The 16,711-nt window shown below is 43.1% G+C and overlaps 1 protein-coding gene across 4 annotated transcripts in view; it reads left to right on the forward strand.

Annotated features, from left to right (window-relative positions):
* The window catches only part of ARHGEF28 (Rho guanine nucleotide exchange factor 28), a 346,228-nt gene extending 330,531 nt beyond the window's left edge, over positions 1-15,697 (forward strand). For all 4 annotated transcript variants that reach the window (XM_068248416.1, XM_068248426.1, XM_068248435.1 and 1 more), the window contains 4 exons: positions 1,864-1,911; positions 2,949-3,416; positions 6,858-7,125; positions 14,825-15,697. In XM_068248416.1, coding sequence (XP_068104517.1) covers positions 1,864-1,911; positions 2,949-3,416; positions 6,858-7,125; positions 14,825-14,991 — 951 coding nt within the window. In that variant the 3' untranslated portion in view covers positions 14,992-15,697. The remainder of the gene's footprint in view (positions 1-1,863; positions 1,912-2,948; positions 3,417-6,857; positions 7,126-14,824) is intronic.
* Positions 15,698-16,711: the final 1,014 nt, after the last annotated feature.

Genomic DNA, 16,711 nt, shown 5'->3' on the forward strand with positions numbered 1-16,711 from the left:
TAAAAAATATGATAATTTGCAGTGTACGGGTAGTTTCTGACTTACAAACTGCTCGAAAATGGGAACAAGCCATACATTTATTTTCCAAAAACACTTTGTAGTTTTTGAGAAAATTGATTTAAAAAGAAATTATAGGAAAAAATGATTTTTAAACTAGGTAAAATTCTATTTTGCTGCGGTATACTATACTACATAGTAAGTTCTGAGCTCTGCATGCACATTCTAGATATTAAAGCAAACCTGTGATCCAGCTTGCACCCTCTGGAAGTTTGTGTGGATTATGTGGAAAATTTGCGTGAGCGATATTAGCACATTACCATCATCACTAGGACAGAAGAAGGCACAAAGGGAGCCTGAAGGAGGTACAAAGGGGGAGGCAGAGATGGTACAGTGAAGGCAGAGGTGGCACAGATTGAGACCCTGAGGGGACAGGAGAACATAGGTGATGCAGTTGGGGGGGCAGAGGTGGCACCGAGGGACACAGTGGAGGCAGAGGGGGCACTGAGGCAACTGGGGACAGAGGTGACGCAGAGGTGGCAGAGAAGGACACCGTGGAGGCAGAGGGGGTACTGAGGGAACAGGGGGACAGAGGTGATACGCGGTGAACTACAGCGATCTGTGTTGGCCTGGAAATCATGTTAGTCTATGGCAATGCAGGGTTTTAAAAAAAAAAAAAAAAGTCGTCACGGCGCGCATGTGCCGAAGTGTATTTTTACAATACACTTAAGTGCACTTCCGCATACCATGAGGCAGGAAGTGACCGCAAGTGTGCGTCACTTCCTGCTTGGCTGGTGGGCAGACGGGGAACATCGCATACTAACATTACATAATTTGTAATGTGAAACCGGCCTGGCTCTTTTTTTTGGTACATCTGCTGCACAAAGGAAGTTTCAGGGCTTGCTGGGTTTTCTTTTTTTATTCTTTACTTTCCTCTCAGACAAAAACGAATGCAGCCTGATTGGCTGAAGCCTCTTACCCTCCCTTTTCCCCTCCCACACCTCTGTTCCTCTCTGATTGGCCAATATTTCTCCTGCTGAGACAATGCACTTTCTACTGCATAGCTGGGAGTGTCTGAAGACTGGGAGGAGGGCGGGCAATTATACACAGACAGAGTAAGGGAGGAAATTATGTCAGGATTGGCTTCAAGATAGACACAGTCAAAGTGGAAAATCCTAAGAAGGATTTTCTCTTTTTTTTTACTATTGAAAAATCACTAAAAACAAAATGTGGACAGTGCAATACATATGTTATGTAAGTTTTTATCTACTTATATATGTGTTTTTTTTCTGAGATAGTATGGCTGACATCTCCTCTTTGAAGCAAACCTGAAGTCAGAAAATCCACTTCGGGCTTGATACTTTCTTTAGTAGGGGGGGAAAGCTATGGATAGCAAAGAGTCTTCACATTTCTCTGTCCAGCTCATCATTACAGCACTGTCCTCCGGTGTAGCTATTCATCCTGGTGGCTCTTGGGAACTAGTCATGTCCCTGAGTAGTTCCGAGGTCGAACGCATCCCTACTGGACAGGTGTGGATCAAACTCCCAAATCCCCAGTAGGAATGCGCTCATCTTTGGAACTACTTAGGGCTTGAGCCCACTAACGCAGTTGTGTCCGCTTCTGTCTGCTTTTCAGCATCTGTAACATTGATGTGTTGCTGAAAAGCGGACACAACTGCGTTAGTGAGCTCAGGCCCTTAGTAATACGATAAAAGCTCTTTAACCTAGCAGGCTGAATAGCTACACCAAAGGGCAGCGCTGGAATGACAGGCCGGATGGAGAAATCACATTACTGGTCACTAATCAGTCAATCAGTGTTATGCGATTAATGTATTATTTTTGTTTCTTCTTTTTTTTTTTCCTTTAGGTTTTGCAAACAGTCCAAAACCTGACTCGTCTTCTGTACAGCATCCAGGTGTGTTCATCCAAATGTCTTTTAATACTGGTTTCTATATAAGTGTTAGGAAAGATGCTTGCTTGATAGCTGACTATTCATTTGGAGAAAGTGGGCTATTGTTTGACAGACACCAAACAAATTCAATGTAAAAAATCCAATAAAGAGAAGGGAGTTATCCATGCACTAAATTCTGCAAATCCCTAAATCTTCTGTTTCCACCTCATTAGGTGTAGCTATATCATTTTTGTTGTTTTCTTTGGGAACATGAGCTAGCATTGATGAGATCCACTCCATATGTAAGATAGTAGAGGGTGGCTTATTCCTGTGAATTGTGACAGTGGAAGTTAGGAAGGTCTCGTGTACACAGACCTTTGATATTATTAATTCATCTAACATTTAACAGGTGAACTCTAGCTTGAAGTCAGTACGGTTTTTCTGGCATATGCAGACCAGTCCACACACCTCCCACGCCAGCCACACCCACTCTCAGCCTCCGGGTGATAACATTGCCCAGCTCAAGTTCATTTTGATGTATAAAAATCTGCTAAATTAAATCAACTACTTTTTTTTTTTTTGTCTACACTTGACCTCAGCGTTCCGGAATGTTGCTATACTTGAAAAGTGCACAACAGCACATAATGTTAAGACGTCAAAAACCCTCCCAGTGATGTCACTTTTTGTAAGGAGGTTACTATCTGAGCTTTTAGTGAGAGCAGTGAATGTGAGCCATGCTGTAGCATGCATGTTCTTGTCTACTGTGAATGATGTCCTACAGCCATGTGCATAATACCTTCCTCTGTCCCCAACTATGCCACTAAATTTAATAACTAATGTCTGGCAGTGGAAGGGAAAAATAAAAAAAATAAAATATAGAAAAATAACATGTTAGGTATTTCCTCCCTTGATGTGCTTCCAATGGTTCTCAGTTGCCTCATTGTAGCCTCCATCTTTTCTCTTACAATACAAAGTTAGGTAACGCTTGTGTATTTTTTGTTTTACTGGTGTGTGTAGCGTTTTCACAGATGACAAATGTTTTTTCACATTTTATTTTTTAGGGTTCCGTAGCCATTCAGGACAGTCAGATAGAACTGAGCAAAGTGCTAAACCAGGAGCAGGACTCTGGAGGCAAAGGCTCTGCTCTCCGTGGAACTCACCTACAAGAACAGTACCGATATCTAGAGAAACATCACGGAGAGGTGGCAAAACTTCAGCAACAATTTCAGCAAGAACAACATCGCTGGGCCCGAGAGTGTGAACAAAAAGAGAAGGAGCTGGAGGAGAAGGAGAACATGATTCAGCAGTGGGAGAGGGACTGGCAGTGTCAGGTGCGTCTCCTGGAGGAGAAGAAAGATGAACTCACACAGCAGCTTCTGGAGTTCCAGCAAAACGTGCAGAGACTAAAAGAAGGCCAGAGACTGGTGGAGAAAGAGAGGGAGGACCTCTGCGTACAGCACAAACTCCTACGGCACTGGAAACACACTCGCCAGAACAGCCTGCCTGTATTTCCTCACCACAAGACAGAGGTAGTGATCAACAGAGAGCAGAGTTTACTTTTATAATGTTGTTGAATAAAGAGTGATATCCATTTCCACCATGACCAGCCTTGCTGCAGGTCCCACTAACTAGCTAAGAAATGTATCTACAGACTTCAGAGCTGTGATCGTAAGCACAGCCAGAAAGAACCTGATGGCTGCAGGCCAGGATTTACCTCACAGGAGCCTATAGGCACAGATGTCCTAGTACCTTAGATTTCCTCCCCTCCATAAACCTACAAACCCCCCCCCCCCAACTGCATCACAAGTGTGCTGACTGTCCCAACTGTCACTTCTACCTCACCTCCCTTGCTCGTCAGCTACAGGTGCCCCTTAGTATTAGGTAGCCAGAAGTACTCTCAGTATTAAGTAGCTAGAGGTACCCCCAAGTATAAGGTATAGAGAAACCTCCGTATTAAGTATCTAGAGGTGTCCCAACTGAAGGGAGATTTTGTCAGTGGAATGCCAAAAGCAGGGTGAGTAATATCTCATTTACACTTTCATCAGGACTCTTCATAGGGAAGGAGGGAGAGAGGCACTCTGGGAGGAGAGTGAGTCGCCTTTCCACAATCAAGCACCTATAGGCACGTGCCTACAGTGGCTTATAGTAAATACGGCCCTGGGGGGCTGTATTAGTAGATTGGGTTAGGTAGAGGGAGCATTCGCACACCACTTTCTGATGTCAATCATTCCATTGCTGTCACCTATGTGGAATAATTAGCAATTGCTGCTTTTGGGTTAATTTTTTATAAAATAAGCATTAATATTAATAATAATTAGTAGTTATTTGGGGAACAAGTATGGAAGGTTAATTTCAGAAAACTTGTCAGCTAGTGCTGCTTGTGTTCGGTCTGCCAATTTGCCAGCACGTGTCCAGAACATCCCTCGTACCTTCTCACCGTCCAGTCCACAAGAGCTCCTGCTGCCCACCTGCACCACAATATCTGGCCGAAGTGTTCTAGACTAAAGAAATCCCATGTAAAGGGAAATGCCACTGCTTATCGGTATCTGGGAGAAGAACATTCTGAAAACTCTTGGCCAGGCATGGGCGCAAATTCGGCTTCGGTGAGTCCGGATCGTTCTATCCGGATCTCACCCAGTAATGCTGTGCGGACTTGGCGGGGGGGTGTGTGTGTCAAGCTTACCTGTCTGATGTCTTCTTCGGTCGTCGCGCGTCACGTGATTACAAACACTTCCTCCTTCAACGCGGAAAGAGGAAGTGTTTGTACTCACGTGACCGCCGCTTGGAGCGCTTCGTGGGTGGCGCCGAGGGATGACCGATGTTTGTGATTCATGGGGGCTGCCATCTTTGTCATGGGGGCAGCCATCTTTTTGGTTGAAAGGAGGTGACAAGGAGCAGGAGACACAGTTCCAACTATCCTGTGTCCTGATTACCCCTCCCAGCTGCACACGCTAGGCTTCAAATGTCAAATTAAAAATGTTAAAAATAAAAATTGCACCAAAACAGCAGAACGAGAACAACAAAATCAGAAATCCCATCATGCTTTTCACAGCATCGGGGGAAAAAAGCCCGGGCAGTTTTCTTCTGTGCAGCTAAAAATGAAGCTTGTATAAGAGAAACAAAGTTCTGATGCTGTGAAACTGTTAAAGAAACACAAAGCCTTTTCAGTGCTGCTGAGTCGATTTTCAGTCCGGAGGTTCACTTTAAAGTGGACCCAAATTAAAAATTCAAGATTTCAGAAATAAAATCTATTTTCTAACTTATAATAATAAATAGCAGCTTTTTTCAGCTGCATGATGACCAATAAAAAATATTTTACATTTAGTAGAGAAACCCCTCCCTTCCTTTCATATTGCCGGGACAGAATCCAGCAAACTGTTGGAGTAGATGGTGTCCAGCAATGGAGGAATTGCTAATGGCTGCCACCTGTATAACTCTAGTTATAAAAAGAGAAGGGTGAAAAGCATGCACTGAAATGCTCATAGGCTTGAATGAGCGTTTATTTATCTTTGTATGTGTCAGAATAGTGCAACTAAGTATTTTGAATTAAAAAAATGTTTGGTTTAGGTCAGCTTTAAGATGGTCAAATTTTGGGGTCAACTTATATTTGAGTATATATGTGCAGTTCTTACATGAAGCTCAGTTGCATAGAATTCCCCAGCCTTAGCCAGTTGGCAACGCTTTTTGCCCCTGTATCAGATATGCTGCTGAATTATATAGCACCAAAGGCCCAGGCCTAGTGGCACACCTGAATGGAGTATGTATATCTTTATATTTGGTCTGTTGACTGATGTGTAAGCTTGTCTCCCTATTTGGCGGTAAGATTGTATAGAATACCCACAACACTGGTCTCAATGAGTTCTGGGAGTTACTCTGGGCATTCTGGGTTGGAACAAGGATAGTTCATGAGATGGAAATAATTCCAAGCTGATGCAGGATTATGCAAATGTATGCAGCTTGAAAATGGACCAATTAAATTCCATCTTATCAGAATTAGTTTCTATTCAATCTATTTTTATGCTGCGCGCATTTGTATGCAACATTTGCATAAACCTGCAATAACTTGGTAATTATTTGCATCTTATTGTCCATCGCTAGTTTGGAAGCCCAGCCACACCCTCCCATGCCTATGTCACACTTCTGACAACCCTTGCTACTAACACACATCTGGCCACACCCCTTCCTACCCCCTTGGTGAGGTTGTAATACTAAGACCTGGCCGAGATCACATGGGAAGGGAAGACTAGAGTTGAGACATAGTCGAGATCTGACTTCGGTGACTTACAGAGACTTCACTGTCTAGTTTGTCTCACCAGCTTGTGTTGCTAGTAGGGCTGTATACGTTACAATAACCCAATACAGGGTCTCTTCAAAACCCATTATGTTAGAGGTCTTGAAATTACATTTGTAGTCAGAATGATATAGGACACAGAGCTCTCGTTTGAAGCTCATAGACACTTTTCATGCACCTTACAGCTGCTTTTATTTGCCTAAAGCATTCTTTAAAGCACCGTGCCTATTATTAAACAGCTGAATGGTGGGAGGAATTTGTGCGCCTATTAAAAGGCATAATGACACGAGTTCAATTCTGTGCGCAGCTTCCATTTTGTCTGCCTGTAAAATTCATCATTTACCCATTTGTCTAAAGGTGTGCGGTGAGAAGTCTGACAATACAAATACCTCTGTAATTTAGAAACGGCACCATGGTTATTTATTGTCATTTGATTTTATGGTCCGCTCATTAAACTGAGAAATGTACCACAGCGCTGGGCGGGTGAAGCGTTTCACAGAGCTGGAGAGCCGTTGCCGTACATTAACAAATCTCCGACCAGGCAGACATTGCAGACGTTTAATAAAGTGAGGACAGAGGTTATTGCAAAAAGTGTCAGAAAAAATGCGGGCGTGTTAAGTCTTCCCTGGTTCTTGTAAACTCTGCTGACCTAACTCTCGCTTTCCTCTTCACATTACAGGGTGTAAGAAACCCCCAGCCTGACAGTTTACAATTGGAAGACTCCGGCTGCCTTAATAATGCGCTGGCTCAGATATCACTGAACAACATGGCTCCACAGCGAAGCTCTGCTTACTCAGACGCTTATGCGGATCACACCTCTGACTGTGTAGAGACTTTTGGGTCTTCCCCTGTGGATATCTCTAGTGAACCTTGGAGCGCCTTAATTTCCCGCCAGCACAGACCTGAGAGTTCCTCCCGGCACAGCAATAAAGATGCCTGTAATAATGGTAAATGCATAGTGTGCAATAATGACTGTTGTAGACCAGTTACCTTCATGCCTATACAGTATCTCACAAAAGTGATTAGACCTCTCACGTTTTTGTAAAAGCTTTACTATATATTTTCCTGGGACATCTCTGATGACACTTGAAAACGAAAAGTAGTCAGTGTACAGCTTGTGTACCAGTGTAAATTTGTAGCTCACAGCCATTAATGACTAAAGCACTGGCAACAAAAGTAAGTACATCCCTAAGTGAAGAATGTCAACATCATGCCCAAAATGTTAGTATTCTGTGTGCCCACCATTATTTTCTAGCACTGCCTTAACTCATTGGGCATGGATTTCACTAGAGCTGCACTGGATGCCACTGGAGTCCTCTTCCACTCCTTGAAGACATCACAAAGCTAATGGATCTTGGAGGCCTTGCGCTCCTCCACCTTCTGTTTTAGGATTCCCCACAGTTGCTTAATAGTCTTAAAATATGCTTTCCTAGTCCAGCACCTTTACCCTCAGTTTCTTTATCAACGCAGTGGTTGCTTGGAGGTGTGTTTAAGGTCTTTATCATGTTGGAATGATAGCCCAGCCCACTTTCTGAAGGGAGGTGATCATGATGCTGTGCTTTAATGAACTGAAGCTCCCTAGTGCCAGCAGCACTCATGCAGCCCCATAACTTGGCAAGAAAACTGCAGGCAAGACACACATGTCTTTGTTTTCCTCACCTGGTTACTGCCACATACGCTTGACACCATCTAAACCAAATAAGTTTATCTGTGTCTCAACAGACCACACAGTATGGTTCCAGTAATCCACGTCCTTAGTCTGCTTGTCTTCAGCAAACTGTTTGCACTTTAGAAAGAGTTTCCTTCTGGAACAACAGCCATGTAGACCAATTTGATCCAGTTTGCAGGGTATGGCCTGAGGACTGATGATCAGGCTGAACTCTCCCAAAGCAACACCCCAAACTGCTGTCCTAAGAAATTATATAATAAAATATTTACAAAAATGTGAGCCAGGTACTCATTTTTGTGAGACACTATAGGTGCATTAATGGGAACTGATAATGATTTTTTTCATTTATGTATTTATTTACTACAATTTCTATTAGTACTGACAAAAACATTTTTAATCAGGAAAGTAAATATTATCAATTACAAATGTGGCTAGGAAATGGCACTAGACCGCCTACACACAGCATCCTGCCAACATTATTATTTGGAACCGATGTCTCTTCATTGTTCTCCCCAGAATTTTTTTCCAGCTGGGTGGCATGAAAAAGTGCCGGATGGGGCGCGGCAAGGGAATGCAAGGTCGTTGCAACTGTAACAATAACAATAACAATAATATTTATATAGCGCTTTTCTCCCTGGGGACTCAAAGCGCTGCGACCCTGCATTATGCAGTCTCAAAGGCTCGGGAAAAGAGGTGAGTTTTTAGCCTTTTCTTAAAGCTGTCCAGAGAAGGAGCCTCTCGTACTGATTGTGGAAGTGAGTTCCATAGAGTAGGGGCTGCATAGGAAAAGGCCCGAGCACCAAATGTTAAGTGTATCCTGGGAATAACCAGCTTCATCTTGTTGGCAGAGCGGAGGGTGCGTGAAGGGGCATAAAGTTCCAATAGATCCGCTATGTATTTGGGTCCCATGTGGTGTAGAGCCTTGAATGTCAGCAGGCAGATCTTAAAATTGATTCTCCATTTTACTGGCAACCAGTGAAGAGTTTGCAGTACTGGGGTGATGTGTGAGCTGCGGGGGGCATTGGCTAGGAGTCTGGCTGCAGCATTCTGTACTAGCTGTAAGGGGAGCAGAGCCTTATCTGTAGATCCGATGAACAGGGCGTTGCAGTAGTCTAGGCGGGAGGATACAAATGCATGAACCAAGGCAGGTAGGTCTTCAGCTGGGATAAGGTGTTTGATTTTCGCTATATTTCTTAGATGGAAGAAGGAAGACTTGACGACAGCTGATACCTGCTGTCTGAGTTTTAGATTTCCATCCAGGATCACCCCAAGGTTACGCACAGAGTCTTTATACTGTACAGTATCTCCCCCAATTGCTAGTTTGAGGTGGTGAGCGTTTTGAACTTTATCCATCATGTGTGGACCACCTACCACCAACACCTCTGTTTTGTCAGAGTTCAGCCTCAGCCAGCTGGTGTTCATCCAATTTTGTAAATCCACTAGACACGCATTTATGGATGCTGATGGGTCTTGGGTGCCAGGCTTGAAGGACAGATACAGTTGTGTGTCATCTGCATAACAATGGTATCCTAGGCCATAGTTCTGGATTATTTTGCCCAGTGGGAGCATGTAGGCTGCAAAGAGTAATGGTGATAGTACAGAACCCTGTGGAACTCCATAGGCAAGTGGCACTGGATTAGAGTAGTGTGTGCCCAGACATACTTGCTGTGTCCTGCCAGATAGGAAGGTCTGAAACCATCTAAGAACAGTACCCCTTAGGCCACAGTAATTCTTCAGTCGCTGGATAAGAATTTCATGATCCACAGTATCAAATGCTGCTGACAAGTCAAGAAGAATCAGAACTGAGCAATCACCCTTGTCCCTTGCAGTAAGTAGATCATTCATTACTCGGACTAATGCTGTTTCAGTGCTGTGCCTTTTCCTGAATCCTGACTGAAAAGTATCAAAGATGTTGTTATCTGTAAGCCTGGCTTCTAGCTGGTTGGCGACTGCTTTCTCGATAACTTTTGATAGGAATGGTAAGTTCGCCACAGGTCTGTAGTTGGTTACAGAATCAGGATCTAGTGATGGTTTCTTCAGGAGGGGTTTTATGATTGCTTTCTTTAGTTCTTCTGGGAAAAGACCACTTTGCAAGGAGCACTGAGTGATTTTGTGAAGTGCTGGCCTGATCAGCTCTGAGCACTGCATTAAGGATCCAGTTGGGCCAGGATCCAGGTCGCAGGTAGTGGGGCGGAGACTTTGAATGAGAATTCCAAAATCTTCTACACTCAGAGTGTCAAAGACTTGCCATGGTGGTACGGTAGTAGGCATATGCAACGTCCAGTGGTCAATTGATGTAGTTGGTGTAATGCTGGCACGGATGGTAGACACCTTGTTTGTGAAGAAGGCAGAGAATTCTTCACACCTTTCCCTGGAGTATGTGGTTGGGGCTTTTAGGCAGGAAGGATTGCAGAGTGATTCCACTGTGTGGAAGAGTTGAGCAGCTCTGTTGTTGGCTGTAGATATTTTGTGCGAGATAAAGTCTGATTTTTTCTTGGTTATTGCTTGTTGGTATTGTCTGAGGTGTTGAACTAGGCTAGATTTGTGCTCCTCAGACCCTGATTTACGCCACTGTCTTTCTAGTCTGCGCCCTTTCTTTTTTAGATCCATGATGGTTTTGTCAAACCAATTAGCTTTCTGCTTTTTGGTTGCTGATTTGGTGCGCCATGGGGCAATACTGTCAAGTGTTTCATATATCGTGGTGTTGTACTGGGTTACTAGAGTGTTTGGGTCCATTTGACTGTGGAGCAGATTTGTAAAATCCAGGTTGGCAGTTATCCTCTCCGGTGTTAATTTACTCAGGGGACGGGTTTTGATTGTTTCTTTAGGGAGCTGCTTGATAGGGTGATGTTCAATAGTAAACTGTATTATGTGATGGTCTGACCACACCACTGGGTACTTACCGCATAGGAGGAGGTGGAGCACCTGGCTAAATGAGCCTGGGGAGAACACTGCTCTTTGTAGGCTAGAAGAGATAGTGTAGTTGGTTTCAGCCCTTGCACATCCTGTGCCTTTAAATTTGCCAAGAAGCTTTCCCTGCGGTCATTTGTAATCCAGCCCACTCCAAGCTAATCGCTTGTGCGCTGTCTGGATCTTCAGCAATCCACCTCGCACAGTCCTCCAGTCAGCCCAGGCCGGCTGCATTTGCAGTAGTACAGCGCAATCGCAGAACTGTCGCGGGAGCGTGATGGGGACGCATGCACGGCCGGGCCACGCATGCGCAGTATGTCCCAGACCGGAGGCTGTTGCGGGGTGGATTGCTGAAGATCAGATGGTGCAGAAGGACGGCGAGGGAGTGATTAGCCTGGAGGAAGCCCCAGGTATGTATATTTTTTTCTTACATGTCCATGTCAGGTTCTCTTAACCACTTCAGGACGAGAGCAATTTTCACATATCAGCACTGCTCCCATTTATTTGTCGATAACTTTTTTCCAGGACAAATTAGGCATTTAGTGTGTGAAAATTTTATTCAGTAATTACCTTATTTTCTATGCATTTTAGAGGGAAATTAAGGTAAAAAAATAGGAAAAACACACAATTTCTCCATTTACATCCAATATAGCTTTACAATAAACAGTGCCAAGTATACGAACCCACAAATTGTATTTGCTCATCCATCCTGGTTATTACAACATTTAGATTATGTTCCTAGCACAATGTATGGTGACATTATTGTATTTGCAAACAAAGGTGTCTTTTTTCTGTTTTGTGTTTTTTGCTTTCTCATTGTACACTATAAATGATTATGAGACCTTATTTGCAAAAATAATAGTAATATACCCTCATGACATATGTAGTTAAAAGGCCAAGTTCCTAAGGTAACAATACATGTTTTTTTCTCTTATATTCTGTCACTTTGTTTTCATTTTACAAGACTTTTATTTTAATACAGAATATGCAGAAATTTAATTGCTTTTGATTCAGTTTGTGACTAAAAAGAATACACAAAACATGGGCCTCAACCCTAAAACTGTCTAAACTCCATTCTACAACTTATCACGGTTAAAATGATACCACATATGTCTCTGAGTACAATAGGCTATCCGAACCCAATATCCGCTTGGATTCGGATATCCGGATTGAAAACCGGAAGTGGTCTTTAAAATGCTTCCAAACCATTTTGGAAGCTAAAACTCTCTCTCTCTCTCTCTCTCTCTCTCTCTCTCTAGCAGGTGGGGGGATGCCCTAACTGTTCATGTATGTCAAAAGCAAGCTCACATACATTGGCCAGGAATCAAAACCAGGTCAACTGCTTGGAAGGCAGCTATGCTCACCACTATACCACCAACACTACATGCTGAAGCCAGCCTAGCATGTACCATTGTGATATACCCAAGAGAAAATGAGCTTGCTTATTTGCCTAATTTGCTAGATGAAAGCAGTGGGACACATGGTGATACTGCTTACAGGCTTCAATTCAAGACTTCAGAAAGATCATGTGCCCCCCTGGATGATGCTGGTGTAACACACACAGCAAAGGATGGCAATTTGTAGTCTGGAAGATTCCAGGGCAAGGGTGGGAAGGATGGAAAGCTAGGTGGCCATGCAACCCTTCCTGCTAACCTAAAGCTTACTTGTGTCTTACAACACATTGGCTTAAGACTTTACCAAATCCAATGCTCCAATATGGGGAAGCTTCTCTGTTTGCTGTTTTTTATGTTGTGTTTTTTAAGTGTGGTGTCACAGTTCACTCATCTCTTCAAATGTAAGCAGACTGCAGAGTGGCGCAGCGGAAGTGTGCTGGGCCCATAACTCAGAGGTCGATGGATCGAAACCATCCTCTGCTAGGCATTTCATTTTTGCACCTCGCTTTATCTCATGGGCAAAACGGTTTTCATAGCCCTGTAAGAGAAAGTGTAATAAGGGCCCTGCCGTAACATAGATATTACTGTAGCTAAGACTACTCCTGGGCCTTTCTTGTAGTTGAAGAGATGAGTGAACTGTGACACCACACTTTAAAAAACAAAACAAAAAAAAAACCGCAAACAGAGAAGCTTCCCCATATTGGAGCATTGGATTTGGTAAAGTCTTAAGCCAATGTGTTGTAAGACACAAGTAAGCTTTAGGTTAGCAGGAAGGGTTGCATGGCCACCTAGCTTTTCATCCTTCCCACCCTTGGCCTGGAATCTTTCAGACTACAAATTGCCATCCTTTGCTGTGTGTGTTACACCAGCATCATCCAGGGGGGCACATGATCTTTCTGAAGTCTTGAATTGAAGCCTGTAAGCAGTATTACCATGTGTCCCACTGCTTTTATCTAGCAAATTAGGCAAATAAGCAAGCTAATTTTCTCTTGGGTATATCACAATGGTTCATGCTAGGCTGGCTTCAGCATGTAGTGTTGGTGGTATAGTGGTGAGCATAGCTGCCTTCCAAGCAGTTGACCTGGTTTTGATTCCTGGCCAATGTATGTGAGCTTGCTTTTGACATCCTACAAATCCCTGGAAGACGAGAGATTTTTTTTTTCAGCCAGAACGGAAATTGCACTTTCCGATCATAACTAATTTTGGCTTCTGCTCAGATATCTGACATAACTATCCGCCCGGATTTCGGATTTTAGATGGGAAATCCGAGTTTGCTCGGATAGTCTAATTGTTTTTTAAAAAATATCCGAATTGCTATTCAAAGTTCGGATAGTGGAAAAATTTCGGATTATCTGGGTAGTTTGGATATCCGAAATCCGGATGAGCACTACTGGTTCTAAATAGTCTGTCTTGGTGAAGTGGAATGGATATGAAGATCAATGAAGTAAGCCATTTAGGATGGCAGTGGGGGCAGAGCGGGTTCTATTATAGGATAGGATATTCTTCTGACAAACATCACTACCCATAAGGCAATGCAAAGCAAAAAGGTAGACCGCTACACTTACATGTGTACACAGATAGGAGCAGGGAGATCAATGCCAAAAGTCCATAAATATCCAAGGAAGTCCCGCTTCCTTGGATATTTAACTACCCATAAGGCAATGCGGATAAGGGTTTACTAATATACAGCCACTGATCAACATCATCTGGTGGGCAGGGCTTGCACCTTATAGGGTGAAAAAACAAAGTAATCTCAATTCAATGCTAGGAAATACCCGGTTTTCCCCTATAAAGTGGACCTGATCTACACTTAGGTGGTGAGTAATTTAGAACTTTACAGTTCACTGCCAGGCAACTGGTATTGCTTGAGGAGGAAGTAGAACAAATAGGCGCCAGGAAATTTGGGCGCATCATGCGCCACCTCAGGCTGTAATGTGGATTATGGCTATAGCGGCGCACAGAAGGTAATTTGGGTGCCGACAAACGATGGAGCCCAAATTATACTAAAAACAGCATAATTCAGCTGCCAGCAATAGCTGACAGACGAATTACGTCTTTCCCCACACTATCTATGGCGACCTGGAGGGGGAATAGTAATTAACACCGCCAGGACTTGTGCAGAAACAGGGTGAGACGTTTATCGGCTTTTCCCTGTGCCCGAATTTCCCTGTACCATTTTTACATGTATGTGCCTGGCAGCTGTACTGATCTATTTAGCTTCAGTAGTGTCTGGATAACACCAGAAAACAGCATGCAGCCAATATTGTCATATCTGACAGCAATGTCAGAAACACCTGATATGCATATGCTTGTTCAGAGTCTGTGGCTTAAAAGTATTACAGGCAGTGGATCAGCAGGAGAGCCAGGCAACTGGTATTGTTTAAAAGGAAATAAATATGGCAGCCTCCATATCCCTCTCACTTCAGGTTCCCTTTAAATGTGAAAGATCAACTCTTTTTGGCTAGATGTTTGACTTATGGCCTGTTAAGTCATGCTGAAATATGCTGCAGTCATTAAATCAGGCTTTTCTGCGTAGGATTTTTAAACTTAAAACCACCCGGTCATAAACTTGGTGTTGTCTTTTATTCTTATTACTTGTGATTTATGTTCTTCATAATTCCGTATGAGATCACATTACAGGCAATAATGTATATGGTATGCCTCTCGTTCCAGACCTGAATGCAGCCAGTGTCATCTACTGCGGGACATTATTGTCTTCAGGATCTCAGAATGCGGGATCCCCACTGTCACCTCGATCAGACACAACCAATGCACTACACACTGACACTCCAAACAGTATAGAGAACGGGCGGATAGAAGAGAATATCATCTACCTGTGATCAGCTTCACTCCGGAACTTGCAAAGCTGACAGACTGTGTACATAGCGCTCCCTCTCTATATATAGCGCTCCCTCTCTATATATAGCGCTTCCTCTCTATATATGTCCATAGGATCTGCCATTGATTGGCGGTATTTGAAAACATTGCACATGGATGCACATATCCATTTTTGTGATATCTGCTGTTATTATGGTCAGTGACTGTAATCAACCAGTGCGGGATGGCATCCAGTATATAATATTTCAAGAGGATTTCCGAGGATTAAACAATGGACTGATTGACAATTCATCATAGTAGACAATTTAACGCATGCTATATAGCAAGATTTTCATGATCGTTTGTCCGCTGGCACTGGAGAATTTGTTATTTTGTACCCTTTCATTAATAAGGGTAAATGTTATTGTTGTATTTTTTTTCTTGTGGAAAATAGCTAAGTTATTGTTTTGTATGTATGCAGTTATCAGTGATGGCTTTAGCACCTTTCAGAATAGTGAAGTGAGGAGCGGGATACAGGAGGAGGCGCTGTTGTACGCCCGCTCCCGGCCAGTGACTGAATCAAGGAGGGGAATCGGGGATCAGGATGCTCCGCCCCTGGGGCGTGCACACATTTAGCAGGGGCAGGCTTCTGTCCACACATGTTAACATGCCAAGTTTTTGTAACCTCTGGATACATAAAATAGGTGGAAATCTAGCAAATGAATCACATTGGGATGAGTGTGCGTGTTCTTTCTGTACTTTCTCAGCAACTTTCATCTGAAACTTTGTCAGCAATTCGTATAGTCATTGAGATGCCACTAATTATAATTCAGAGTTGATACAAATGTTATGCCAATTTTATGCAAATATGTTCAGCTTGGAAATGGATCAATACAAACCAGTCAAGCTGCTGCATTTGATTGGTCCATTAATTATTTTGAAGCTGCACACTATTTGCATCAACTCTGAATTAATTAGCTACTTCATTTGATTTATTTCTGCATACATTTGCATAAAATCTGCATAAACTTGGGATTATTAGCATTATACGTTACCAGAAATAATCAGCAGGTTTGAAGGGTATGAAATGTGTCACCATTTTTACCCTTACATGTGTTTAAAGTGCCCTTGTGCTTACATCTAGCTGTGCTTAAAACTGTGACCTGGTCAATAATGCATTATACAGTTGGCATTATGCAGTTGGCTGATGGTGTAACGGTTAAGGGCTCTGCCTCTGACACAGGAGACCAGGGTTCGAATCTCGTCTCTGCCTGTTCAGTAAGCCAGCACTAATTCAGTAGGAGACCTTTGGCAAGTCTCCCTTACACTGCTACTGCCAATAGAGCGCGCCCTAGTGGCTGCTGCTCTACTCTGGCGCTTTGAGTCCGCAAGGAGAAAAGCGCAATATAAATGTTATTTGTCTTGTCTTGTCTTGTCTACTTGCATTATTTATTATATCCACGGTTTATTGTACTGACAGGCCACTCCCAGTATGTACAGCATAAGTGGTTACCTGGGCCTGTACTGTCTGTACAGTGGATACAGTGTATGTTGATCCCTGCTTCACTTCTGTGCTTCTAAAATGCTTCTAAAGATTTACATCCCTCCTCCCTTCTTATAAAATGTCTTTCTGTATTTATCACCCCCTTTACAGATTTTTTTTACAGATCTTATTAATCCAGTGAATACTTAAGGTAGCCATACACTGGTCGATTTGCCATCAGATTCGACCAACAGATAGAT

This window comes from Hyperolius riggenbachi, chromosome 1 (assembly GCF_040937935.1).
Source record: "Hyperolius riggenbachi isolate aHypRig1 chromosome 1, aHypRig1.pri, whole genome shotgun sequence".
In the NCBI taxonomy this organism is placed as follows: domain Eukaryota; kingdom Metazoa; phylum Chordata; class Amphibia; order Anura; family Hyperoliidae; genus Hyperolius; species Hyperolius riggenbachi.